At 44.1% G+C, this 27,259-nt stretch overlaps 1 protein-coding gene across 1 annotated transcript in view; it reads right to left on the bottom strand.

Moving 5' to 3' along the window:
• The window catches only part of tcerg1l (transcription elongation regulator 1 like), a 947,310-nt gene that overhangs the window by 335,013 nt on the left and 585,038 nt on the right, over positions 1–27,259 (bottom strand). Inside the window, exons 6-7 of the mRNA XM_070876773.1 lie at positions 14,396–14,487; positions 3,989–4,077 (exon numbers count right to left, since the gene is read on the bottom strand). Of these exons, the coding sequence (XP_070732874.1) occupies positions 3,989–4,077; positions 14,396–14,487 (181 nt within the window). The remainder of the gene's footprint in view (positions 1–3,988; positions 4,078–14,395; positions 14,488–27,259) is intronic.

Here is a 27,259-nt window from a genome sequence, read left to right as displayed (position 1 = left end):
CTGGGCATGTTCCTTTATTGCAGCAGCTAACTCCAACATGCCGTTCTTCATGCGCCCTGACGGTGTCTCAACGACCTGCAACATTCCCTCCCTCATGTTGAGGAAAACTGTCTGAACTACCTGTAACATTCTCTCCTTCATGGTCAGTGACGTGGTTTGCACTACCTCTGACATTCCCTCCCCCATGGCTACAATTCCCTCACTGATGGTCCCGGATATCGTTCCCATTTCTCGTGTCATTACTGTTACTTCTCCCGACAGTCCCGCAACCTCATCACTCACCCCACTGATGGTGTCCAGGAGTGATCATGTAAAGTCAATGCTCTCTGCACTCAATGACATCATCTGAACCACATCTGTTAGATTCTGCACCTCAGGAGAGCGAGGTCAAGCTCTCCTTCCCCTCCTCCTCACGGTTGTAAGAAATAGAAGCAGGAGTAGGCCACCTGGCCCCTCGAGCCTGCTCCACCATTTAATAAGATCATGGCTGATCGGATCATGGACTCAGCTCCACTTCCCTGTCCTCTCCCCATAACCCTTTTTTCCCTTATCGCTCAAAAATCTCTCTATCTCCGCCTTAAATATATTCAATGACCCAGCCTCCACAGCTCCCTGGTGCAGAGAATTCCATAGATTTACAACTCTCTGAGAGAAGAAATTCCTCCTCATCTCAGTTTTAAATGGGCGGCCCCTTATTGTGAGACTATGTCCCCTAGTTTTAGTTTCCCCTATGAGTGGAAATATTCTCTTTGCATCCACCTTGTCGAGCCCCCTCATTATCTTATATGTTTCGATAAGATCACTTCTCAATCTTCTGAATTCCAATGAGTATAGACCCAACCTACTCAACCTATCTTCATAAGTCAACCCCCTCATTTCCGGAATCAACCGAGTGAACCTTCTCTGAACAGCCTCCAATGCAAGTATATCCTTCCTTAAATACAGAGACTAAAACTGTACGCAGTACTCCAGGTGTGGCCTCACCAATACCCTGTACAGTTGGAGCAGGACTTCTCTACTTTTGTACTCTATCCCCCTTGAAATAAAGGCCAACATTCCATTTGCAGAGGTATGCCTCGCTGCACCCCACCACTGGGAGCCGCTGGCTGGGGCGGTGTGAAACCATGGAACGTCCCACCAACACTCAAACCACTAGTCACAGAAGGGGCTGTCACCTCCATGAGCGGCTCCTCCTCCAAATCAGTACAACAATGGGAGCTTCATCCAGCTCCATCCCCTCCCCCTCACCCCCATAGATGGATTGGAAGATGTTCTCCTTTTCAGGCTCGTCCGCGTCTGAATCTTCTTCGGCACATCAGGGTTGGCCTCAAGTTCTGCAAAATATAACAGAACAGTTAAATGGTTAGCAGCAGAGGAGGGGCAGGGTGGGTGGCATGAATAGGCTCACACAGCACAGGCAGCAGGCAGCAGATTGATTTGAAGGACCATGATGAATTTGCAGGACTTACCCTCTCCCTCGACTGTGGGCCCAGCTTGTGCAGTGGTGATTGCTTTTCTCCAGGCAGGACCCATCAAAGCAGCAACCCTTTCTTCCAAGTGTGTCAGTTGGTGCAGATTTGCCAGGCCCACTCCTGTTTGAGTTCTTTTCCTTTTATTATGTGCCACCTTCCTCTGCAAAGATATGAAAACCTAACTTTTTAAAGAGGGAGTCTTTCTGCTGGGTGGGACATTTAGATGGTCACATTTACAATTGAAATTCCATTGAATAAATGAAAATATTACTTACACTAACTACATAACCAAGGTCCTGCCACTTTTTACACTGGCCTCCAGATCTTGTGGTGGTCACTACTGCGCAGTAATCTTCTGCAACTTGCTTCCAGCGTTTCTTCTTTTCTTTGGGTGAAACCTTTATGTGACCTCTGCTGGTGTCCAGCTCCTGCCATCTGTTCTCAATCACAGTAACTAGTGCCTCCACTTCTTCCGGTAAGAAAATCTTGGTCCTTGCACCGCGTTGCATCTTGTATTGCTTCAGCTGCAATTTTTCCAATGCTCTCACACAGCACTCAAGGTCCTCACACACACAACTGGCTCTTTAAAAATGGCTGATTGCCAAATCCGAGCTGTACTGAGCATGCGCGTCCATTGCAACTGCGTCAAAAACGTAACTATTTTTCCCTGTGCGTGCGCAGAAGGTGTGGCATCGTTTTTCGGAACAGACAGCAGGCTGCACACCCCTAGATGACTGGACACGCTGCGCAGCGCCAAATTCAAATTATACTTTGGGGAAACTTTGGCAAATTATTTCTGGCGCATTTCTGGCCTAGAAAAACGGGCATAACACTGGCAATACGCCAGAAAACGGGCTTGGGGAAAATTGAGCCCATGGTGAGTGCACAGGCTGCAGGTCTGCACGGAATGCAAAATCTGGGCATTCCTCGGATCTTCAGTACAGCAGCAGCATTTAAAGGGTGATGGAGGAGGAATCCAGGACAGAAACTGCTGTACAATTTTGGATATGGTGACATTCATGCACAGAGGTAATGTTTTCGAGTCATCTCATCATCTTTTGCGACAGTGACTTTCTAGTAAGTTGAAAGTGAGCTAATGACAAATACAAATTTTTTGCTTACAGATTGGAAATCTTAAAGTGTTTTCACAATTGAATTAATGGGGTTTATCAATACAAATACTAGATAAAAAGACTTCCTGATGAAATACGGCACTAACTGTTTTAGCAGTATTACAAGAAACTGCTCTTTGGGAAAAATAATTCCTCAACTGGAAAAATATTGGAGCTGTTTGCGGATTTTTGAGCCAGTCTGAATCCACTGTTGCCTGCCTGAGGTTTTGATTTGCTGTTCTTCTTTGCTCCTAGATTAAAATGCACTTTGTGCTTTTTCTGTTCCACCAGGCTAGGGTGGCTGCAGCTTTCAAAGCTGGGATCAGGGTGTCTTTACAGTGAATCTTGGAAGGAGTGTGCAAAGGGGAAGTACCTTGATGACAATTGACAGGCACACTGACATAATTGTTTCATGAAGCACTGCTGATGATCTATTATTGTGATATCTGTGCATTTGGAATGTGCTGTTTTGAAGAATGATGGTGCAGGAATAGGAGGAAGGGTTGGTTTGACTGCAATGCTTCTCTTTTTATTCAAGATGGGATGAAACAGTTGAATGGTTAAGGGGATGGATGTTTTTTCTATGACAATCAGTCGTTAGTGGCTCAGGAGATACCTAGGAAAAAGGCTTCAGCAGCTGTCAAAGAGACTTATGGTTGTCTCCTCTTGACTGAATCCAAATAAGCTTTATCTCAAAAAGTACAGAAATAAAGACTTATCTTGACAATACAAGCTTGTCCATTAAGATGGATTGCGTTTAAAACAGCATCTCAAGAATCAGGAGCACAGGAGGAAATCTGAGTGCAAAGCCCTTTGATATTTTCATTTGGATAAATTTACATTGCTGTGCCCTCTTGAGCTGCAAGCTCCAGAAATACCACAGACGAAGTTTGAATACAGTGCTATTCAGGATTAAATTGGGAGCAAATGAATTGCACCTGTTTTCCCTCTGCAAGGCATCTATTTTCCATTTTTGGGAGCAGGGCAGAGGAAAATTGGTCTCATAAGTTTAGCATCAGTGTGAAGTGTGACTGTTGCCAAGGCCTGAACTAACTCCAAAGTGAAACGGAGTGAGACTACCTCCTCTGCTAGGTAAGGCTCTGATCCCAGATTCAGCTACATTTACACTGTAACTAAAAAATTAGTGCAAAGTCAAACTACTTCACACCAACACTGCAGTTGGTGTGTGAATACATGCTAAATTTTGACTGCGGAAATTAAGGGAAAAAAAAATACACGTCAGTAACTGACTCAAAAACATAATGTTTTGAACCACATGTCGATATGGGGTGGAAGACCAAACTAGCAATTCTGATATCAATGTGGGTAAGGCTGGGGCCCATTTAAAAATGTAAATAAAAATTGATTACTGGTATTTTCAAAAATTGTTGTACATGAACTTACCAAGGCGATCCTGGGACGGGAGTGGATGCCACAGGCTTGGTCTGGTGACGCACTGTTTTTTCCTCACCAATTGCTTTCTTTGAATCATTCTAAATTTTTAAAAAAGTTGCAGTTAACTTACAACAGACTTTTTTCAATGGCAATAATAACTTGCATTTATATAGCACCTTTAATGCAGTCTTGTTGTGAACGTGATTTAACATAACGCAATGAGCACAGGAGCATTATGATCTAAGATAACAATTTGTTAGTTGCAACAGATTTGAAGATTGGAAGTTAAGTAATGTTTTTTCATGGGGGGAGAACAGTATGCATGTCTTAAGCTTTAATTTTGGCAACCGCTGTGAAGTTAGTATTTTTGTTTCATTTGCATACCCTGATTTGCCCCCAGCAGGCCAATCTGTAGTATCTTTATCTTAATGCTGTCTTCTAAAGACAACTTATTGTTTTCATCTACCTGCGAGACCGGCTGAATGCAGCTAAATATTTCATTTAAATGTTATTACAATGTCAATGTAAAATCACTTCTTTAATTCATGAGAAACACAGTGTTATTAGCTAGATAAATATTCAGTGAAACAGATAAATGCTGACTTCAGGACAAACATCAACACTTCATTTGACCCCCTGAGCATAAGGATGTATATACTGTGTATATGTAGCAGCTGAGTGCTGGCTTTCGCACAATGTAAGGAAAATAATGAAGCAAAATGCTTTTAAAAAATGGAGTACTGTCCTGTGCAAGATAAAATGTATTATAAAACTTTTTAGGAGTGGGGAGAAAACATTAGAAAGGGAGGAAGGTGCAGTTTCTGCGCCCCGTTGCCTTCCCCACCACCCTCCTCCCCCAACACCAACACTGGTACTAACCTAAAATGAATGCTTCAAGCTACACACCACCTCCTCATTAAACTAACTGTAAACAGCAGACAAAATATTTTGCTTATGCTGAAAGCAAATGGAGGACTTTGCTCAAGGTGGTTCTCCATTTGAGTCCAGACTAGTCCCTTCCTAGGTGCTCAGCTGTGAATATCTTCTGTATGTTGATATTTTCATCACAGTTTTCGCTATTAGAGAGGAGGAGATTGAATGGCAGACTCCACTGATGTGCCCAGCACAAATAGAAGGGACATTTCTAAATTGGTAGCAGCCCAATATTTGCAGTAGCATCGGGCACAAGAACTTCTTGCTGCAATGTAACTAGAATTGATGCCCTTGCACAGATAGGACAAAGAAAGAGGTTTTGCTGAGGGAGTAAGAGCAGTTTGGGGCCAAATTAAAAAGCAGAACCACAAAGGTAATAATCTCTGGATTACTACCTGAGCCACGAGCAAATTTGCATAGAATAAATGAAATCAGAGCGTTAAACACGTGGCTCAAAGACTGGTGTGGGAGAAATGGGCTTTGGTTCGTGGGACACTGGCACCAGTACTGGAGTAAGAGGGAGCTGTTCCGTTCTGATGGGCTCCACTTAGACCGTGCTGGGACTAGGGTCCTGGCGAATCAAATAACTAGGGCTGTAGGGGCCCAAATTTGGCTCTCCGTTTTTTTCGGCGCACTTACATGAGGTGCACCAACTTTCTGCTCTCAAAACGGCGCCGAAAACATATCGCCGTATTCTCCCCGCACTGTGGACTGTCCTTGTGCTTGGCGTGACGTTGTAATCACAGTGGGGGGAGGGCGGAGCTAAGGCCGCGCGGCTGAAAGAGTGCCGGCAAGGGGCGGGGCTAGAGTCCAGCGTGTGTAACAGTGCCGGTAGCATTGCGCATGCGCATTGGAGCGTTCGTGCATGCGCCCGGGCATCCCACCCATTGCACCGATCCCCGGCTGAGTGCACTTTCGCTCCGGCATTGCTTTAGCATCAGACTTATTGCCCAGAGAAATAACTCTGGAATTGTTGAGTTTGAGGACACCTTGAATAGCTGACCACAGAATGGCTGCAGCCCTGAGAAATATGCAGATAGAAGTAACGATTCAATCAAGCTCCTTCAATCTTAATTACTGGATTCAATTCAAACAAATCTCACGCAACCTGATTTTAATTCTATCAATTACGACACTACCATTCAAATTTATAATAATTTCTGAAGTCCATACAAATGGTTCATGCTGTTGGGAGTATATTTTGTTGTCTCAGATGAGCTTTCATTTTTAAAATGTACTTTTTTAGTCTTGCACGGATGTTTTGGATTGTTTCATGGCCTTTTTGTCAGCATTATTTGTGATTTATTTTGAGATGTCATGACAACTATCAAAACTTACAATAAGTACATAACACATTAAGGCTCCTGCAGCCTGTGTGTTCCCAGCCCCCCTTCAGCCTGCCAGCCCCCCTTTAAGTTCCTCCTGCAGCCTCCTTCTGCGAGCCCAGCCTGCTGCGTCTCGTGTGTGGCCAGTTCACTGCTCTCCCGCCCGGGCTTCCCACCCACTGCACCTATCCCTGGCCAAGTGGCCTCTCGCACCGGCAGGTCCGAGGATGAAGGTAGGACTTAAGTTTTATTGTTTATTTTTTATTTATTATTTATTATTGATGGTTTTTATGCTTCATGAATGTTGTTGAGAAGATGTTTAGTGCTTTGCAAGGTCCTTTGTGCTTCCCTTCCTCCCCCTATCTCTGGCTACCTGCGCTGATTTCTTAACTCTCCCCAAGGGTTTTCTGTGCGGCCACATACACCGGCCTAAGTTAGTTTGGAGCAACTATTAGCTGTCCAAACTGGCTTAAATGGTCAAAACAGGCATAGGTGGCTGGTAACGCCCCCTTTTGAAAAAAAAAACGAAACTAAAAAAATCCTAACTAACTCACTTACACTGGCGCAAATTAAATGTGCAGAATGGGGATTTTTAAGATACTCCAGAAAAATCAAGTTGCTCAAAAAAAACTGAGCAGCTCCTGGGCAAATTAGGGCCCGTAGAGAGGGCTTTAAAGTAATTAGTGGGGGGAGGATTCAGGTGAGTGAAAATGTAAAAAGTCAAAGAATAAGAAGGCATTAGAGCAGGGTAACACTGGGGGAAATGAAAACCAGAATGTGACAGGAAAGGACACAAATTATAAACATAAAGGTGAATCGGAAAGTGGGGTCAAAGCAGGAAAAAAATTGTAAAAAAACAAATTTAAAAGCTCTTTATCTGAATGCACATAGCATTCATAACAAAATAGATGAGTTGACGGCACAAATAGATACAAATGGGTGTTATCTGATAGCCATTACAGAGACGTGGTTGCAAGGTGACCAGGACTGGGAACTAAATATTCAGGGGTATTTGATAATTTGGAAGGACAGACAGAAAGGAAAAGGAGGTGGGGCAGCTCTGTTAATAAAGGGATGAGATCAGTGCATTAGTGAGAAACAATATTGGCTCAGAAGATCAAGATGTTGAATCAGTTTGGGTGGAGATAAGGAAAAATAAGGGGAAAAAGTGAATGGTGGGCATAGTCTATAGGTTCCCAAACACTAACTGTACTGTTGGACTGAGTCTAAATCAAGAAATAATGGAGGCTTGTAATAAAGTAATGGCAATAATCATGGGCGATTTTAACCTCCATATTGATTGGACAAAGCAAATTGGCCAGGGTAGCCTTGAGGAAGAGTTCGTAGAGTGTATCCGGGATAGTTTCCTTGAACAATGTGTTGCAGAACCAACCAGGGAGCAGGTTACCTTAGATCTGGTACTGTGTATTGAGACAGGATTAATAAATGATCTCGTACTAAAGGATCCTCTAGGGATGAGTGAACATAACATGGTTGAATTTCAAATTCAGTTGGAGAGTGAGAAAGTTGATTCTCAAACCAGTGTCCTAAGTTGAAATAAAGGAGACTGCAAAGGTATGAAGGCAGAGTTGGCTAAAGTGGACTGGGAAAATAGATTAAAGTATGGGACGGTTGATGAACAGTGGTCGATATCTAAGGGGATATTCCATAACTCGCAACAAAAATATATCCAAATGACAAGGAAAGAATGTAAGAGAAGGGATAACCACCCGTGGCTAACGAAGGAAATAAGGGATGGTATCAAATTGAAAACAAAGGCATACAATGTGGCCGAGACTAGTGGGAGGCTAGAAGATTGGGAAACTTTTAAAAGCCAGCAAAGAATGACTAAAAAAATGATAAAGAAAGGGAAGATAGATTATGAAAGCAAACTAGCATGAAATATAAAAACAGATAGTAAGAGTTTCTACAGGTACATAAAAAGGAAAAGAGTGGCTAAAGTAAATGTTGATTCCCTAGAGGATAAGACTGGGGAATTAATCATGGAGAACAGGGAAATGGCAGAGACATTGAATAAATATTTTGTATTGGTCTTCATGGTAGAAGACACTAAAAATATCCCAATAGTGGATAATCAAGGGGCTATAGGGAGAGAAGAACTTAATACAATCACAATCACTAATGAAGTAGTACTCGGTAAAATAATGGGACTAAAGGCGCACAAGTCCCCAGACCTGATGGCCTACATCCTAGGGTCATGCGTCTTCGCTCTCTAGTGGCTGCGGAGATAGTGGATGCATTGGTTGTAATCTACCAACATTCCCTGGATTCTGGGTGGTTCCAGCGGATTGCAAACCTGCAAATGTAACGCCCCTATTTAAAAAAGGAGGCAAACAAAAAGCAGGACTATATAGACCAGTTAGCCTAACATCTGTCATTGGGAAAATGCTGAGTCCATTATTAAGGAAGCAGTAGTGGGACATTTGGAAAAACATAATTCAATCAAGCAGAGTCAGCATGGTTTTATGAAAGGGAAATCATGTTTGACAAATTTGCTGGAGTTCTTTGAGGATGTAACGAGCAGGGAGGATAAGGGGGATCCAATGGATGTGGTGTATTTGGATTTCTAGAAGGCATTCGATAAGGTGCCACATAAAAGGTTACTGCACAAGATAAATGTTCATGGGTTGGTGGTAATATATTAGCATGGATAGAGGATTGGCTAACTAACAGAAAATAGAGAGTCGGGATAAATGGGTCATTTTCCTTTTGGCAAATGGTAACTAGTGGGGTGCCGCAGGAATCAGTGCTTGGTCCTCAAATATTTACAATCTATATTAATGACTTGGATGAAGGGACTGAGTGTAATGTAGCCAAGTTTGCTGATGATACAAGGATGGGTGGGAAAGCAAATTGTGAGGAGGACACAAAAAATCTGCAAAGGGATATAGACAGGCTAAGTGATGGGGCAAAAATCTGGCAGATGGAGTATAATGTGGGAAAATGTGAGGTTACCCACTTTGGCAGAAAAAATAGAAAAGCAAATTATAATTTTAAATGGAGAAAAATTGCAAAGTGCTACAGTACAAGGGGACCTGGGAGTCCTTGTGCATGAAACACAAAAAGTTAGTATGCAGGTACAGCAAGTAATCAGGAAGGCAAATGAAATGTTGGCCTTTATTGCAAGGGGATAGAGTATAAAAGCAGAGAAGTTCTGCTACAACTGTTCAGGGTATTGGTGAGGCCACACCTAGAGCACTGCGTACAGTTTTGGTCTCTGTATTTAAGGAAGGATATACTTGAATTGGAGGCTGTTCAGAGAAGGTTCACTAGGTTGATTCCTGAGATGAGGGGGTTGACTTATGAAGATAGGTTGAGTAGGTTGGGCCTATACTCATTGGAGTTCAGAAGAATGAGAGATGATCTTATTGAAACATAAGATAATGAGGGGACTCGACAAGGTGGATGCAAAGAGGATATTTCCACTCATAGGGAAACTAAAACTAGAGGACCAAAGGCTAGATTTTCCGATCATTTTCGGCGGGTTCTCTGTGATTTTCTCGGCGGTACAGCTGTTTATCGCCCGGCTAAAGTTTCCCCCTTAGTTTTTTAATGGTATCGCCCACATCTGAACACACCCGCCAGGACCAAACTGCCGGCGTGCACCACCGAGAAAAATCGCCAGGGTGTAAGTTTGGCCTCAACCGCCGACGTCCAGATCGCCGAGAGAATCGCCCTGTAAAAGCTGCCTAAACAGGGCGGTAGGTGAGTACTCTGCAAAGAAAGGTAAGTTAAAGATTCTTTATTTGTTTAAATTTTTAAATGGCGATTAGGTATAAAAGTGTCTTGGGAATGCTTTTTACATTTTTATTTTTTTTATTGAATTTTTAAAAAAGGTTTTTCCCCTCCCTCGGTCTAACCGCAACCTCAGACTAAATTTTAAATACTTACCGTCCATTCCGGTATGAGCCGCCCATTTTACTAAGTTTCCATTTAGCCGCCGACAATGAAGGTGCAATGCCCATTTTCTCGCCAAATGATTAGTTTTAATTAGTTTAAACATAAAAGTGGAAATTCTCACCAGCGTTACTCACCAAACGTTAGTGGTTTTTCTCAGCGGGCAATCGAGCGTTGAGAGGCTCATAGGAAAGTCTTTCCCATAGTCTCAGAATAAAGGGCCGCCTATTTAAAACTGAGATGAGGAATTTCTTCTCCCAGAGAGTTGTAAATCTGTGGAATTCTCTGCCCCACAGAGCTTTGGAGACTGGGTCATTGAATATATTTAAGGCGGAGATAGACAGAATTTTGAGCGATAAGGGAAAAAGGGTTATGGGGAGAGGGCAGGGAACTCGAGCTGAGTCCATGATCAAATCAGCCATGATCTTATTAAATGGCGGAGCAGGCTCAAGGGACCAGATGGCCTACTCCTGCTCCTATTTCTTATGTTCTTGTATGCATGGTTTGTGGGACCTTGCTGTCTGTAAATTGTTTGCCGCGTTTCCTACATTACAATAGTGACTACAGTTCAAAAGTATTTCATTGGCTGTAAAACGATTTGGGATGTCCTGAGGTCATGAAAGGTGATGTGTAAATGTAAATTGTTTCTTTCCTGACTGTACCAACAAAATATAACAGTATAGCCTGTTTAAAATATTTAGGAGCCGAAATTGCCCTCTGCCCCGTTTAGGGCGGATAATTGGAATTCTCTGGTGAATTACCGCCCGAATCGATGGGGTGGGAAATATTGGGAAATTGCTCTCTTTTCTTTTGAAAAATCATCGGGGCGGTGTTTGGGGCGGCAGAGGGTCAGAGGTGAGTCGGGAGCGGGGCAGAAGGTGTGCGGTGTCTTCAGCGCCTTGCTGAGCAAGGCGGCCGCGTCATGCTGATGCTTCGCTACGTCCCTCTCCTTCACTTAAAGGGGAGGGTCGCTGCGAGGCCTACATGGTGCCCACTGGGCCACCAGGGAGGGCTTTGGCCGTGCCACTGGCCCAGCACCCAAGAGGGGGTGCAGGGCTGCCTACTGGTGGCCCGGCCAAACTCGTGGCCATCACTGTCGGGCTGACTGCAGAGTTGGCCGACAATTAAAATAAAATGGTGGCCGCGGAGGTGCGTCCGCCTGTTTAAGGGCGGACGCGCCACCCAGCCACTGGCAGCTTCCCGCCACATGAAGCTGTCGGGGGCACCGACCAGAGGTCGATCGACTGTTTGAGAGCAATGTCGCTTCCAGCCCGTGACCAGGTTGTGCGTGCTTTAATGATGTCATTACCGCTTGTGGTGCATGTAGCACACAAATCACTGACTCCACACGGTCTGGTGTTAATCTAACTGCTCTGATCTTTGTCCTTTATTGTTCAGCTCCAGAGTGCCTCTCAGGTGTGGTGGGCAGCCTTTTATATTGCCTGTTGCAGGTGCTTCCAGGTTTCCCACCACAGCGCCCTCTGTGGTGTAGCATTGTGCTTACATTACATTTAAGGTACCAGGACGATACACACATCAATACATAACATCACCTTCCCCCCCACCAGGACGCAGGACGACAATATACACATCAATACATAACATCACCTTTGTCCAACGGAAGGCAGGTAGGCATAGACAGTGCATTAGTATGGTACATGTTATCTGGTACATGTTGTCTGGTACATAAACTAGTTATTGACTGGTAACGGATCCCTCATTTCCTTGTTAGCTCTTATCATTAATTGTACTTCATATCCCTTACTTTACACAAATACAGTGGCCAATCAGCATTAAAATATTAATTCTTATTATAAATTCGCCATTTCACATTAACATAGCTCATTTTAGACTCGCTCTGCCTTACAGAAGTTCTTTGTGGGGACCACCACATGATAAGGCCCTTTTAAGACTCCCAGGTGCATTTCCTTTTTAAGGCGCCATCTTTGATGCAGGAGGATTCCTCGAGGCTTCTCCTTGGGCGCCGCCATCTTTGATGCTCTGCTGCTCTGGACACGAGGCCATCGCCATCTTGCTCTCCGCCGCTCCGGATGTCCTCCGCCGCCGCAGCCTCTGCTCCCCTCTGCTGCCACCTGAGTTGCCGCCTCTCCTGCGGCCGTCATCGTCGCTTCTCCAGCGGCCACCGTAGCCGCCTCCCTTGCGGCTGCCGTGGCCGCCGACCTCCAGCTGCTGCCGCCGCTCGTCTCTCCCTCTGCGTGGGCTCCTCCGATCCGCCGGCCATCCTGGATCCCTCGCACCCCGCCTGCAGCAGCCCACCGGCTCACCCACCCCCCCACTAGGCCCCTCTCTGCAGGGCTGCTTGCCTGTGGGGGCTGAGGCTGCAGGATCGCTGTGTGAGGTCTGGGGCTTGCTTGTGGGGGCTGGGGCTGCAGGATCTCGGTGTGAGGTCTGGGGCTTGCTTGTGGGGGCTGGGGCTGCAGGATCTCGGTGTGAGGTCCAGGCCTGGGACTTGCCTGTGGGTGGATTGAGGCTGCAGCTCCAGCTCGGTCGGCGCTGCTCTCTGGGGACCCAGGGCATGGCAGCACCCCGGGGAACAGCAGCCTATGGAGTGATGAAGTCTTCCCAGCTCCCACGGACCGTCCCCATCCACCTCCGGCCGAGGAGCGTCGGCCCATCGCCTGCAATGACCCACAAAGGTAAACCGTGCGTCTCGTCCCCGTGGGATACCTGCACCATCGCTCTGCCAAGAACAGGTATTAGTTCCCTGGTGTAGGTACGCAGCTTCGCCGTGACCGGGACCAGCTTGGGTCATGCAGCTGGGTTAATCCACAGTTTATCAAAAGTTCTCCGACTCATCAACGACGGACCCGAGCCCGTGTCCACTTCCATACTCACTGGGACTCCGTTGATTTTTACTTCCCTTATCACTGGGGGCGAATCGTCAGTACACGTGTACAGTCCCAACACCTCATCTTCTTCTGCCTGCTCCTCGCTGAACAGTGGATCATCCCCCAACTCCTCAGCCACACGGTGAGTCCGATTTCTTTTACACATACGCTGAAGGTGGCCTTTCGTGTGGCAGGTATTTCACGTGTACTCTGCAAACCTGCACCGGTGAGCCCCATGGCTTCCTCCACAACGCCAGCATGGTGCTGCTTGATTGGCCCCCCTCAGCGGACTCTGAGCTCCAGGATCCCAAGGTCCGTGCTCTCTGCCCCGGTCAGAGCCACATTCTGCAGTTTTGTCCGTGGTGGGCGCTATCCTGTGGACAGTGTCTGCCGGGTTCGAGACTGTGTGGATCATTTGCTTGGTTCTGCAAGTCGAGGTCATATATGCCCGGCTGATGGTGATGGCCTTTGTCAGAGTGACTGTGGGTTCCGTGGCTAACAGCTTGTGAAGGAGGCCCTCGTGGCCAATCCCCATAACGAAAACGTCCCGCAAAGCCTCGTCAAGGTGTGCGCCAAAATCACATGGCGCCGCGAGTCTCCTGAGGTCCGCAGCATATTTGGTGACATCCTGGCCCTCGGGTCTGCAGTGATGGTAAAATTTGTATCTGGCCGTGAGGATGCTCTCCTTCGGTTTCAACTGGTCACGAATGAGTTCAGTCAGCTCCTCGTATGACTTGTCCCTGGCGCTCCCAGGTGCCAGCAAGTCCCTGACGAGACAGTAAACCTCATCTCCACAACAGGAGAGCAATATCGCCTTACGCTTATCTCTCATTGCGTCCGTGTCCTCCGTCAGGTCATTTGCTGTGTAGTAGTTCTCGAGCTTTTCCGTAAAGGCCTCCCAATCATTGCCCACGGTAAAATCCTTTAGCGAGCCCAGAATAGCCATGGTTGCGTGGAGTTCGTCCGCTTCCTTGTCGCCAATGTGATTTATGTAGCACACAAATCACTGACTCCACACGGTCTGATGTTAATCTAACTGCTGTGATCTTCATCCTTTATTGTTCAGCTCCAGAGTGCCTCTCAGGTGTGGTGGTCAGCCTTTTATATTGCCTGTTGCAGGTACTTCCAGGTTTCCCACCACAGCGCCCTCTGTGGTGTACCATTGTGCTTACATTACATTTAAGATACCAGGACGATACACACATCAATACATAACACCGCTGTTCACACAGGAGCGTGACGGATACCTTCCCCGCCTCACATGAGGACAATGACCCGATCATCGAAGAGTCCGCCTCTATCTGCTCTTAAAAAAAAGGGGCAATATCGGCCCCTTATTGTTTTTTGCATTTATTTTGATGTGTTTATCAAAAGTACAATTAAAAACAAACCTCTCCTCCATTCTCATCTGTCTCAGTTTTCCCTCCTGAAAGCACATTGGAAGCCCTGGTACAAGATTGTTGGCAAGACTCTTTTTCTTTGTCTGTTAATGAAAATACATAGTTTTGTAGTTAAAAGTCAAAATCCACAACTGTTAATAAAAGCCCTGTCTAATATACTTTAAATTAACCACTTCGCATAAAGTATCTTTTCAGAAGCTTGAAGCATTTATTTTATTTATTTTAGTCATGTTTTCATAATATTTCAATGTTTTAGATTGTTTCTATTTATCCAATTGCTCATTATAATTCAAATCACAGACAACCGTCATCGATATTGCACTCATGTTCTTTAATTATGTTCCAGTTTGAATGCTCCTGTTATGCCCAAAGATGCATCATGTGCTGCAGCAAATCATGTATTTTACTGGTATTTACTTATTTCCTCTAACATATTGATGAATGCATGATGGAATGTATGTTTAATCTTGTTGTGGTTTTAATATGTAAAAAAAAATTACAATATAGTTTTTTTATTTGCTATAAATGCAGTGAATATCAAAACAGTAGCAGAGAACTTAAGGATTCATTTCAAAATTATTAAAGATTAATGTCCTGAGGAATGGGTGGCACAAGGGGCACTTAGTTATGAATACAGTGCAGATTGACAGAGTGAGAGTTTATTTCCTATGCTGACTGTAATACTTCTACATAAAATGAGTTTGGTTCATCTCAATCCAGCAGTTCTTGATAGGTGCAGGTCCACATCACAAAATTGCCCACAGTTCAGCACAAGAGAGGCTATGGATTGAAGAGCCCCCAAAAATTACACAGATGTTACTACAAACTCATAACTCACAAGCAACAGCAACAATGTCTTATATATAATTCAGGCAGCTCTGAGTTTCCACTGTGGGATATTTTAAATGGTTAAATACCTAAAGTTGTAGAGAGTAGAATTTCAGGTAATTTCATTAAATGTTTGCACCACAGTGTGATTTCAGAGCCAGTAATGAATCATTATGACTTATTACGTAAGAATAGTCAACTGTCATTTTATATAACCTATTTTTACCATAGCATTCTATAGCATTTCACTATGTCTTCAGTTATGCGTTTATCTAAAGTGATATAAAGTATTTCCTTGTATAGTCTAAGTCAACATAAATCTAAGTTCAATCAGCAGAGATAAATGATTGTTGATTCAAATGTTGTTTACATGAGTAGTAAGGAGATGCATGCAGTCCTTTTTCAATGTCACTTTTGAAGAGAAATTATGCTGCCTTAGTAAAGAGTCATAGATCTGCTTTGAGATCCATTTAAACATTTAGCGTGATTTATTTTCAGTTTAGTACTAGATCATGTAGTTTGTATAATTGTTGTTGACTTTTCATTTTACCATTTTGGAACACATGCATTTTATAAAGTTTGATTCATTGACCATATGAAAAGCACAATAATAGACGTATATTCAATAATATACACTTGTCATTTCAAAAAAATACTTTAATCTTTACAAAAAAAACTCGTTGTGATAAAATTCTTATCACAATAAGCAAGAAATTGGCAACAGCCACAACATGTCATGGGTTCTGACACGAACAACAGACTGCCAGCGAAAGATTTGTTTTTGATTTTCACTGTTGACACAAGCTTCATGCACTGTCAAGATGTTTGGAAAGCCTTTATTAGAATCATCAACCAATCAAAATGCAAGTAAACAAAGTGAACAGCACAATAGTTAAACATCAAATTACAATAATTTAGCCTTTCATCTTGCTAATTTATCAGTTTTAGCATTAATTATTTTTTAAGAAACTCAACAGGTAATGGCAGAAAGCAGAAATCCTAATTTAATTTTAGAAAAATATTCTGCATCTGGCACATATCTTACATGTATTACATTTTTGTTAATATTTAGTTTATGCAGTCTGTTCTAAAAATAATGCACATAAATAAATAATCTAAGGATCTATTCATCGGTGCATTCCTATTCAATATTATTCAGTACCTAAACTTTTAAAAGTATTTTTCATATATTAATTAGTACAATATATGCTTTATATTATCAGTCATCAAACACATGGTCTCATGGCTTTTTGGGCAGAGCACTGGATTAGACTTGACCATCAGTTTCAGCTGTTATTTGAATTTGGTAATTATATATAGTTTTGCTGTTTTGTGGCAAGGTCACAAGATGCACCCACATTTATTGACCATAAAAATCAAAAATACCAATTTAGAAATCTGAAATGAGAAGGTCATACTCATTAGGATTATATTAGTGAAATAATTACTTCCTAGATAGTCCTACAGAGCTCGAGTTGGATTTTCCTTTTCCCACACTGACAGGGTCACCACCTCCCTGACCCCGTCAAGACCCTGACCCAGTTTCCTGAGCTGGAGATCATTTATGTCTTCTTGGTGAGCTCCTGGCAGATTAAATTAAACAGATACTAGCATATGAGGTCAATTGAAATCTTGAGTTTGATCAGAGACTATTGTAAAGCAAAACAGTAGATTTCAATTATACAATTATTCAGATAAGATTCTGAAGAGGACATGCAGGAATTCTTATTCTGTGTGCACACTTATGTACTGCAATAATAATACTTGTACTGTTAATCAGGAAGAAACAACAGCACTAGAAATTTCTGGAAGGCGCTCAAGAACTCCCAGAACTTCAAGACCTGATATTTACTGCGACAGCGCATAAAATGGATTTATTATAAATATTTGCTTGTAAATGTTAAGGGCTTGCAGTTCAGTTTTCGAAAACGGTATTTTTTCGCCAAAATGATCATTTTCGCTTCACTATCGCGATCAGACCATAACCTTTAATTTGCACAGTAGTAAAAATCAGCCCTTTGCAGCGGAAAAACACCAAAAAATAAATTGGAAAAAAAGCTTCACAAAACATTTACATCAATCAAATCGCTGCAAAACAATTAAAAAAACAAAAACTTTAACTTACCTTTTTGCAGGTCTTCATAATTGCTGCTGCTAGCAGGGCTGCTACGACAGGTTTTTCCCTGTCGGTAGTCTGAGCGCAGAATACAGGTGCGGTGGGATTTTGGGCGAAAACGCTATTTCGACTGTTGCACGATGGTGCTCCTCTCCCAGCGGTACGTGGAAAGTGCTGTCGCACAAAGGTCACTGAATTTCCCGCCGACGGGTTTTCGCCAAAAAAGGTGAAATAACACCAAAAACCCGGTCGCAAAATCGCCAAGTTTCTAGCCGACGTTTTATCCTTCACTGCAATAAGCAGAAAACCACAAAGCTCATTTAACATGTATAAAATATATTGTTATAGCTCATGTATTCGGCTTGAAAAGTGTTTCATAAGGATTTATGAAGATTACTTTTCCTCTGCAGTTTAAGAACATAAGAAATAGGAACAGGAGTAGGCATTTGGCCCCTCGAGCCGGCTCCGCCATTCAATAAGATCATGGCTGATCTGATCATGGACTCAGCTCCACTTCCCTGCCCGCTCCCCATAACCCTTTATTCCCTTATCCCTCAAAAATCTGTCCATCTCTGCCTTAAATATATTCAATGACCCAGCCTTCACAGCTCTCTGGGGCAGAGAATTCCATAGATTTACAACCCTCTGAGAGAAGAAATTTCTCCTCATCTCAGTTTTAAATGGGCGGCCCCTTATTCTAAGACTATGTCCCCTCGTTTTAGTTTTCCCTATGAGTGGAAATATCCTCTCTGCATCCACCTTGTCGAACCCCCTCTTTATCTTATGTTTCAAATAAGATCATCTCTCAGTCTTCTGAACTCCAATGTGTATAGGCCCAACCTACTCAACTTATCCTCATAAGTCAACCCCCACATTCTCTAAACAGCCTCCAATGCAATTATATCCTTCCTTAAATATGGAGATAAAACTGTCCTCCAGGTGTGGCCTTACCAATACCCTGTAAAGTTGTAGCAGGACTTCTCTGCTTTTATACTCTACCCCTCCTTGCAATAAAGGCCAACATTCCATTTGCCTTCCTGATTACTTGTTGTACCTGCATACTAACTTTTTGTGTTTCCTGCACAATGACTCCCAGGTCTCTCTGTACTGCAGCACTTTGCAATTTTTCTCCATTTAAATTATAATTTGCTTTTCTATTATTTCTGCCAAAGTGGATAACCTCACATTTTCCCACATTATACTCCATCTGCCAAATGTTTGCCCACTATATCCCTTTCTATATCTCTTTCTATATCCTTTTGCAGATTGTTTGTGTCCTCCTCATAATTTGCTTTCCCCACCCATCTTTCTTGGTGGATATGTTTCTCTTTAAGTAGATGCCAATTTTGTACATAGTTTCACATCACTAATCATCTGTGTGGCAGTTGTTCCATTCTTTTTCTCTTATTCGTTTATGATGAACAATTTTAACTAGTTTCTATAAATACGTAATCTCCGCATTTCTTAAAAATCACTGAGTGTATGTCATTTGAAAGGGATCCAAAATACAATGATGAGTTTAATTAAACATTGCCAACAGATAAAAAAACAAGAAATGATAAAGGAAATATTCCTTGGCCTCACTTTATGGTTTCTAGTAAAATTATGATTTCAGAAATGAGAAAACAGATTTTTTTGCTGTCCTTCACGTTAACTACAGTGTCAGTTTAACGCAATTGGTAGGACCCTTGTCTTTGAGTCAGAAAGCTTTTGACTCAAGCTTAACTCCAGGATTTGACCATACTTACTGGGTTGACACTCCAATGCTGCACTATTGGAAGTGTCATCCTTTAGATGAGAGATTAAAATGAGGCCCTGTCTGTCTGTTGAAGTGATTGTTAAAGTTCCCAGTCCACTGTTGGAAAAATAGCAGAAAATTCTTCCTGCAATCAGCATCAACAAAAAGTGATGACTTACCTCATTATAAGAGAACTGAATCAAGATGACACCATAGTTGACCTTCTGAAGGAAAAGCAAATAAAACTACTTTCCATTTCTAGCCCACTTTTGGTACTAATCATAAAATGAGACAAAGTAATAATCCCCTATTGTGACATGGCCCCGTTCTATTTCCCGTATTTGTGCTCTCACCCCTTCCCCTCCCTCCCAGATAGGGTTCCCCATGTCCTTACCTTTCACCCCACCAGCCTCCACATTCAACAGATCATACTCCACGACCTCCAGCATGATCCCACCACCAAACACATCTTCCCCTTCCCTTTCTGCATTCTGAAGGGAATGCTCCCTCTGCAGCAACCTGGTCCCCTCCTCAATCACCCCCAACACCCCCTCCCCTTCTCAGGGCACCTTCCCGTGCAAGCACAAGAGATGCAACACCTGCCCTTTTACCTCCTCCCTTCCCACTGTCCAGGGCCCCAAATACTCCTTCCAGGTGAAACAGTGATTTACTTGTACTTCTTTCAAATTAGTATTCTGTATTCACTGCTCATGATGCGATCTCCATTACATAAGAACATAAGATGTAGGAGCAGGAATAGGCCATTTGGCCCCTCGAGCCTGCTCCGCCATTTAATAAGATCATGGTTGATCTGATCATGGGCTCAGCTCCACTTTCCTGCCCGCTCCCCATAACCCAGTACTCTCTTATCGCTGAAAAATCTGTCTATCTCCGCCTTAAATATATTCAATGACCCAGCCTCCACAGCTCTCTGGGGCAGAGAATTCCATAGATTTACAACCCTCTGAGAGAAGAAATTTCTCCTCATAGTTTTAAATGGGCAGCCCCTTATTCTGAGACTATGGGCGAGAGTTTCCTCGTTTTTTGCAAGCTTAGTGCCCACTTAATGTCCATTTTAATGCTGAAATGACGTACAATGCCCATATATTGCCCATTTAACCACAAAATGGAAACTGACAGGCATTTTTCGGAAACTTATTACCGAGCGTTAATTTCCCCATGTGCGTAACACTGGGAAAAAATAATACCGCCCACCCACTTTGTTTGGGTGGAATCATCAGAATGGACGAAATCAACGGCCGTAATATCGCCCAGCATTACTTTCCGGATGGAATTAATGCCGAGATTCAATAATAAAGAGCACGTTTGGTGAAACTAACGCCCAGGAGATCGCCCACCATCCCTTTCACCATCTCACACACATATCGCCCACAATATTACTCGCCCAAAAAACCGCCCGGAAAAAGTGGACTTGTTCTGAACTAACACCAGCGGTGTGGCTGCCATTTTTTAAATCGTAGGTCGCTTCATTCAAAAGGCTGCTTCAATTTCGGGGGAGTTTGCATTGACTCTGGAGCTCTTCTCGTGAAGTGATCATCTCAACAGACATATTTTCAGACTCTGGACTATTGGGGGTTTACTCGAGGTGTATTTTAGTGAGGAAATCATTGCTTCTGATCAATCACTATTATACTTTCATTGCAATGAGTCCAGCCATTTCTCAGCCTGCATCGATTAATATGCCGATGCTGCAGAGTGCAGATGGCTCAATGTGTGATGCACATCATTATGTCCCCAATTTGAGATGTGCAAGAATGAGGAGGAGGGCCAGACCATACACACACTGCACGTACAGGGAAAAGAGGTCTTACCGCGACCTGTCCGACCACACATGCCTTCGGAGACTGCGCTTCCACAAGGTGATGATCAATGAAATATGTGAGCTCATCAGGCCACATATGCAGCCTGCCATCAGGATTTCAGTGTCGGTCGAGGTCAAGGTCACCGCGGCACTGTTTTTCTCCGCGTCCAGTTCCTTTCGGGCCTCCACAATCGAGATTTGCCCTCTATCTCACCATGCCACCCATCGCTGCATTAGACAGGTCACGGAGGCCCTGTGCGCGAGAAGGATGGAGTTTATCAGCTTCCCCATGACCACAGAGGCTCAGACTGACAGGGCTGGAGCATTCTACCGCATTCCTAAGTTTCCCAGGGCGCAGGGAGCTATACAGTGTGCTCACATCACCATGCGGCCACTTTCTCAGGACCTGGAGAATTTTCGTAACAGAAAAGGATTTCACTCCCTGAAGTTTTCAACCACAACCAGATCATAATGGCAGTGAATGCCAAATGTCCAGGCACCTTCGATAAGACTCACAACCTGTGTGAGAGCGCTGCCTCTGACATCTTTAAGAGTCAGCCACAAGGACAATGCTGGATGCTTGGTGATAACCGATATGGCCTAGCCACCTGGCTGATGACTCCCCTGCATGACACCGACATCGAGGCCGAGAAGCGATACAACCAGAGCCCCAGAGACACACGCAATGTGGACCAGAAAACAATAACTGTGCTTAAGCAGTGCTTCAGATGTCTGGACCACGCAGGAGGGGAGCTACAATACAACCCTGAGCAAGTAGGTAAATTCGTGGTCGTGTGCTCCATGCTGCACAATCTGGCTATCAGGAGGGGCCAAGAATTGCCAGAAAGGACTGATGCTCCACCTCAGGAGAGAGAGGAAGAGGATGACGAGGGGCTGGATGCTGACCTATGGCCAGGCTGGCTATGCAACCATGGCCACGCGCCCCTCCAGACCGCAGGAAAGGGCCCGTGGTGGCTACATAGCTGCAAGACTCTTACGTGAGGAGCTGATATATGAACGATTTGCCTGAAAGAACGTTGCTGTGAGTGACAACACTGACACACTGCTGTGTCTGTGCAGCTCAGACTCACCTTGGTGCCAATTAAAGTTTACGTTGATTGAAGTTAAGTTTTATTTAACCCTTTCATGTTAAGGAATCACCAGTGTGTAACGGTCCAGCTATCTGAGACAATGCGCAACAAGGTTATGTTCAAGAATTTTTTTTTTAGACCAACATAGGTCTGAAATCATAAGTATCACAGGCAATAACACCCAACCCCCGCCCACACCCCACTTTTTCCGCCATTGACATCAATCAAATGTTCAACATGTCCAGCGACACAGAATAAAAATGCAAAGCAGGAGGGTGGCCCCCTCACCCCATACATTACAACAAATTGCATAGACCCAGATGGAGATATAACACAGCCATCACCTGTGGACATGCACCTCACTTTCCTTCCCCCCCTTCCCTTCTTCTCCCCAACTCTACCCTTTCCCCTCCTCGTTGCAAGCCGCCTGGCCGAGGATCTCCTCAGTCGATGCTTCATTGGGGCCGGGGTGGCGAATGACAGCTGAACTGCTGCTTGGACAGATACGGGAGAGGACGGTCCCGAGGTGGGAACGTGCTCTGAGCCCGAAACAAGATGTTGCTCCTGGCTCTCGTGTAGTTGGCAATGGCCGTGCGGCACCTTGGGGTGCAGTGCCGCGCTTCGGAACCACTGGGAGCCCTCTGCCACCAGTGTTCCTGGCTACAAGCTCCAGGGCCTCCTCCATCCCTTCCATGTTATATATTATTTGTTGGACAAAAACTCGGTGCCAACTATGTTCTTGGTGCTTAGTCGGCTTTTTGCTGCTGATGAATCTCCCTCGTGCCTCCCACAACAGCCAAACAAGCACACACCACAGCCACACACGCCTTCAGTCCCGCTCAGCTCCCTCTCTCTCTGTCTCCTCTTCTGCGCGTGTCATGATGACCCTTGACCTCCTGAATCGTGGGAATCGAGCGTTGCCATGCCGTTGCTAAGGACGGCCACACTTTATGGCAGAAGGTCAGCGAGATTTAACGCTATCGCCCATTTCATATCGCTCGCGGTAACGCCCAATTTCAAAAATGGAGACTAGGTGCTTTGAGAATGGGTGAGAAGCCGGCGATCTGCAAACCCATTTTTGCCGCCCACGCCGGAAATAACGCCCATTTTTGGGCGATAAGCACAAAAGTATAAAATCTAGCCCTATGTCCCCTAGTTTTAATTTCCCCTATGAGTGGAAATATTTTCTCTGTATCCACCTTGTCGAGCCCCCTCATTATCTTATATGTCTCAATAAGGTCACCTCTCATTCTTCTGAACTCCAATGAGTACAGGCCCAACCTGCTCAACCTTTCTTCATAAGTCAACCACCTCATCTCAGGAATGAACTTTCTCTGAAACTTACATTGGGGAGACCAAACGCAGATCGGGTGACTGCTTTGCGGAGCATCTCTGTTCAGTCCATAAGCGTGACCCTGAGCATCCAGTCGCCTGTCACTTTAAATCTCTGATCTCTCCATCCTCGGCCTCTTACACTATTCCAACAAAGCTCAATGTAAACTCAAGGAACAGCACCTCATCTTTCATTTAGGCACTTTTACAGCCTTCTGGACTCAACATCGAGTTCAACAATTTAAGAGCATAACCTATGCCACTATTTTTTTTTAAATTTTCCCCATGGCAGCTGCTGATGATTCTGCCATTTCCATTTACACCCTATCTAGGCTCATCTTTTGTTTCTTAACTTGCCCCATTACCATCATCCCTTTTGTCTCTCAATCTCTTCTGCCTTCCATCCCATCACAGACCTTCCCTTTTGTTCCTTCCTTCCCTCCCCCCTTTCCCGCCCGACACTTGCTTAAAAATCTGTTCCATCTCTAGCTTTTTCCAGTTCTGATGAAGGGTCATCGACCTGAAACATTAACTCTGTCTCTCCCTCCACAAATGCAGCCTGACCTGCTGAGTACTTTCAGCATTTTCTGTTTTTATTTCAGATTTTCAGCAGCTGCAGTATTTTGCTTTTGGACCAGTTAATTCATATTGGTGGTACTGACTACTATGTGTAAATGGCTACAGACACCTAACGGACGTCCCCAGACAGCTCGCCAAAGAAGTGGTCTTGAAGATCAGGCCACTGCGGCGCCAACAACAGCCTTCCAGTGAGTTCTTAAAAGGGAAGAGTGGGTGATCCGGAGGGAGGTTTGCGGTGGACCGGATCGGAGGAGGTGATGGCAAGGAGCAGGGGTGGATGGGTGGTGGTGCTGGCAATACAGCGGGGTGGTGATCGGCGAGGGCGGGGTGGGGGGGAGAGTCGAGGCCGTTGGGGGGCTTGAGTGGTGCCCAGTAGCGGTCCGTGGTTTCAATGTGGGATCCTACTCCTCCTGGCTCCACAGTCAGTTATTTTCAACAAATTTACTATTTTGGTGGCAGTTTGCAGCGATCCCTTTAATACCTGATCGGCACGAATGCAGCCGGCACTGGTGTTGGCTGCCTCAGGGCAAACCAATATTGCAGAGAAGGCTTTATATAGGCTTTGTGCCTCTTAGTTGCATATGCAAAGGGCCTAATGCATTTCAGGTGTGGATCCTGGACGGCAATTATTTTTTGCCGATACCAATATGGCACACTTCCAGTTCATAATGAACGTGTGCTTCCTGCCCACCATATTGGAGGCTTGGATGCCCACTTAACACCCAAGAAACCGGCATGGCACCATCAAATTTCTAGGCCCATATGTCACACAATATATCACACAGTAAATAGCCATTTCCTTCCTGGTCCTAGAATGGCAGAGCATGCTGACATAATTCTGGTGTGCTGATTTGAAAACACACTAGAAAAACATTTAAATCAATTTATTGCAGTTATTTGGTGGCATGAAACTACTCTTTACACTGATGCATATGTACTCAAAAAGAACAACATTTATTGCTTCAACTATTCAATAGAATTAAAAGCAATATAAATCATACTGTTTGACATATTACAGTAGATTTTATGAATTAGCTCACCCATTGATAATTCATAAAATCTACCGTATCATTCATATTAAACCGAAGTATAACAATTTCTTGTAAGTTATTATATAAATGTTAGCTACTTCACCAGTGATACAGAGTTACACCAATTATTTTATCAAAGTAACACACTGCAAACCCACTATCGAGTTTCATGCTTGGAACAAATGGAAAAATGAGCAAACGCATTGTTACCAATGAGGTATTTTGTTTATTAAATTGATAAATGTTTTTTGGTACAATTTTAAGCATTAATGTTGTGCCAATTTGTGATCATTTTTGTCCGTTGGGCTCATGCCTCCTAAATTGAGAAAGAGTGAAAGAGAAAAAGAGAGAGCTTAATCCCCCAAATCTCATCTGATTCCAACACTGGTCCCAGTGGTGAAACATAGAAACATAGAAAATAGGTGCAGGAGCAGGCCATTCGGCCTTTCGAGCCTGCACCACCATTCAATATGATCATGGCTGATCATGCACTTCAGTAGCCCATCCCTGCTTTCTCTCCATACCCCTTTAGCCGTAAGGACCGCATCTAACTCCCTTTTGAATATATCCAACGAACTGGACTCAACAACTTTCTGTGGTAGAGAATTCCATAGGTTCACAATTCTCTGGATGAAAAATTTTTTCCTCATCTCGGTCCAAGATGGCTTACCCCTTATCCTTAGACTGTGACCCCCTGGTTCTGAACTTCCCCAACATCGGGAACATTCTTCCTGCATCTAACCTGTTCAATCCTGTCAGAATTTTATATGCTTCTATGAGATCCCCTCTCATTCTTCTAAATTCCAGTGAATATAAGCCTAGTCGATCCAGTCTTTCTTCATATGTCAGTCCTGCCATCCCGGGAATAAGTCTGGTGAACCTTCGCTGCACTCCCTCAATAGCAAGAATGTCCTTCCTCAGATTAGGAGACCAAAACTGCACACAATAATCAAGGTGTGGTCTCATCAAGGCCCTGTACAACTGCAGTAAGACCTCATTGCTCCTATACTCAAATCCTCTCGCTATGAAGACCAACATGCCATTTGCTTTCTTTACTGTACCTGCATGCCTACTTTCAATGACTGATGTACCATAACACGCAGGTCTCGTTGCACCTCCCCTTTTATTAATCTGTCACCATTCAGATAATAATCTGCCTTCATGTTTTTGCCACCAATGTGGATAACCTCACATTTATCCACATTATACTGCATCTGCCATGCATTTGGCAACTCACCTAACCTGTCCAAGTCACACTGCAGCCTCTTAGCATCTTCCTCACAGCTCACACCGTCACCCAGCTTAGTGTCATCTGCAAACTTGGAGATATTACATTAAATTCCTTCATCTAAATCATTAATATATATTGCAAATAGCTGGGGTCCCAGCACTGAACCTTGCGGTACCCCACTAGCCACTTCCTGCCATTCAGAAAAGGACCCGTTAATTCCCACTCTTTGCTTCCTGTCTGCCAAGCAGTTCTCTATCCACATCAATACATTACCCCCATACCATGTGCCTTAATTGTGCACACTTGTCTCTTGTGTGGGACCTTGTCAAAAGTCTTTTGAAAGTCGAAATACACCACATCCAGTGGTTCTTCCTTATCCACTCTACTAGTTATATCCTCAAAAAATTCTAGAAGATTTGTCAAGCATGAATTCCTTTTCATAAATCCATGCTGACTTGGACCGATCCTGTCACTGCTTTCCAAATGCGCTGCTATTACATCCTTAATAATTGATTCCAACATTTTCCCCACCACCGATGTCAGGCTAACCGGTCTATAATTCCCTGTTTTCTCTCTCCCTCCTTTTCTAAAAAGTGAAAGATTGCATAGTAACCTATTATTAATAGCTGGGATGCTCCAAAAGCAGTCTGTTGATCTGCTATGCTACTGAATCCTTTTGATTTAATTTAGCTGATCATACATCAGATAGATTAATTTGAAGATTGTGCAATTGCATCAGAACTAAATAATAAATTAGGATATCATGCAGTTTAGATTAAGCTTTGAGCATTTCAGTTGCAATTCTGCACCAGAGCAAAACAATTACACATAATCTGAATCTCTTATAGTCTTGTAATGAATACAGGAGGTGACGATTTGGTCTAATTGCAGTGGTGGTGGAACTGGTGCACTTTCTGTACATGGTGCCCTGGTAGTGTAGTGACCTTGCTCCTTGCACACATTGGCCAGAATCTTCCCAGCTCTGCGAGTGCGAGTTTGGAGGCGGGCCCGCTGTCAAAATGGCCCTGATTGACAGCAGGTCGGGATCCCGCTCTGAACCCGCCTCCATGTGAGTTTCTGACCTATC

The sequence above is a fragment of the Pristiophorus japonicus genome, chromosome 3 (genome assembly GCF_044704955.1).
Source record: "Pristiophorus japonicus isolate sPriJap1 chromosome 3, sPriJap1.hap1, whole genome shotgun sequence".
Taxonomy (NCBI): domain Eukaryota; kingdom Metazoa; phylum Chordata; class Chondrichthyes; family Pristiophoridae; genus Pristiophorus; species Pristiophorus japonicus.
Note: the sequence above shows the minus strand (reverse complement) of the source record. Positions and strands in the feature narration are given on the sequence as shown.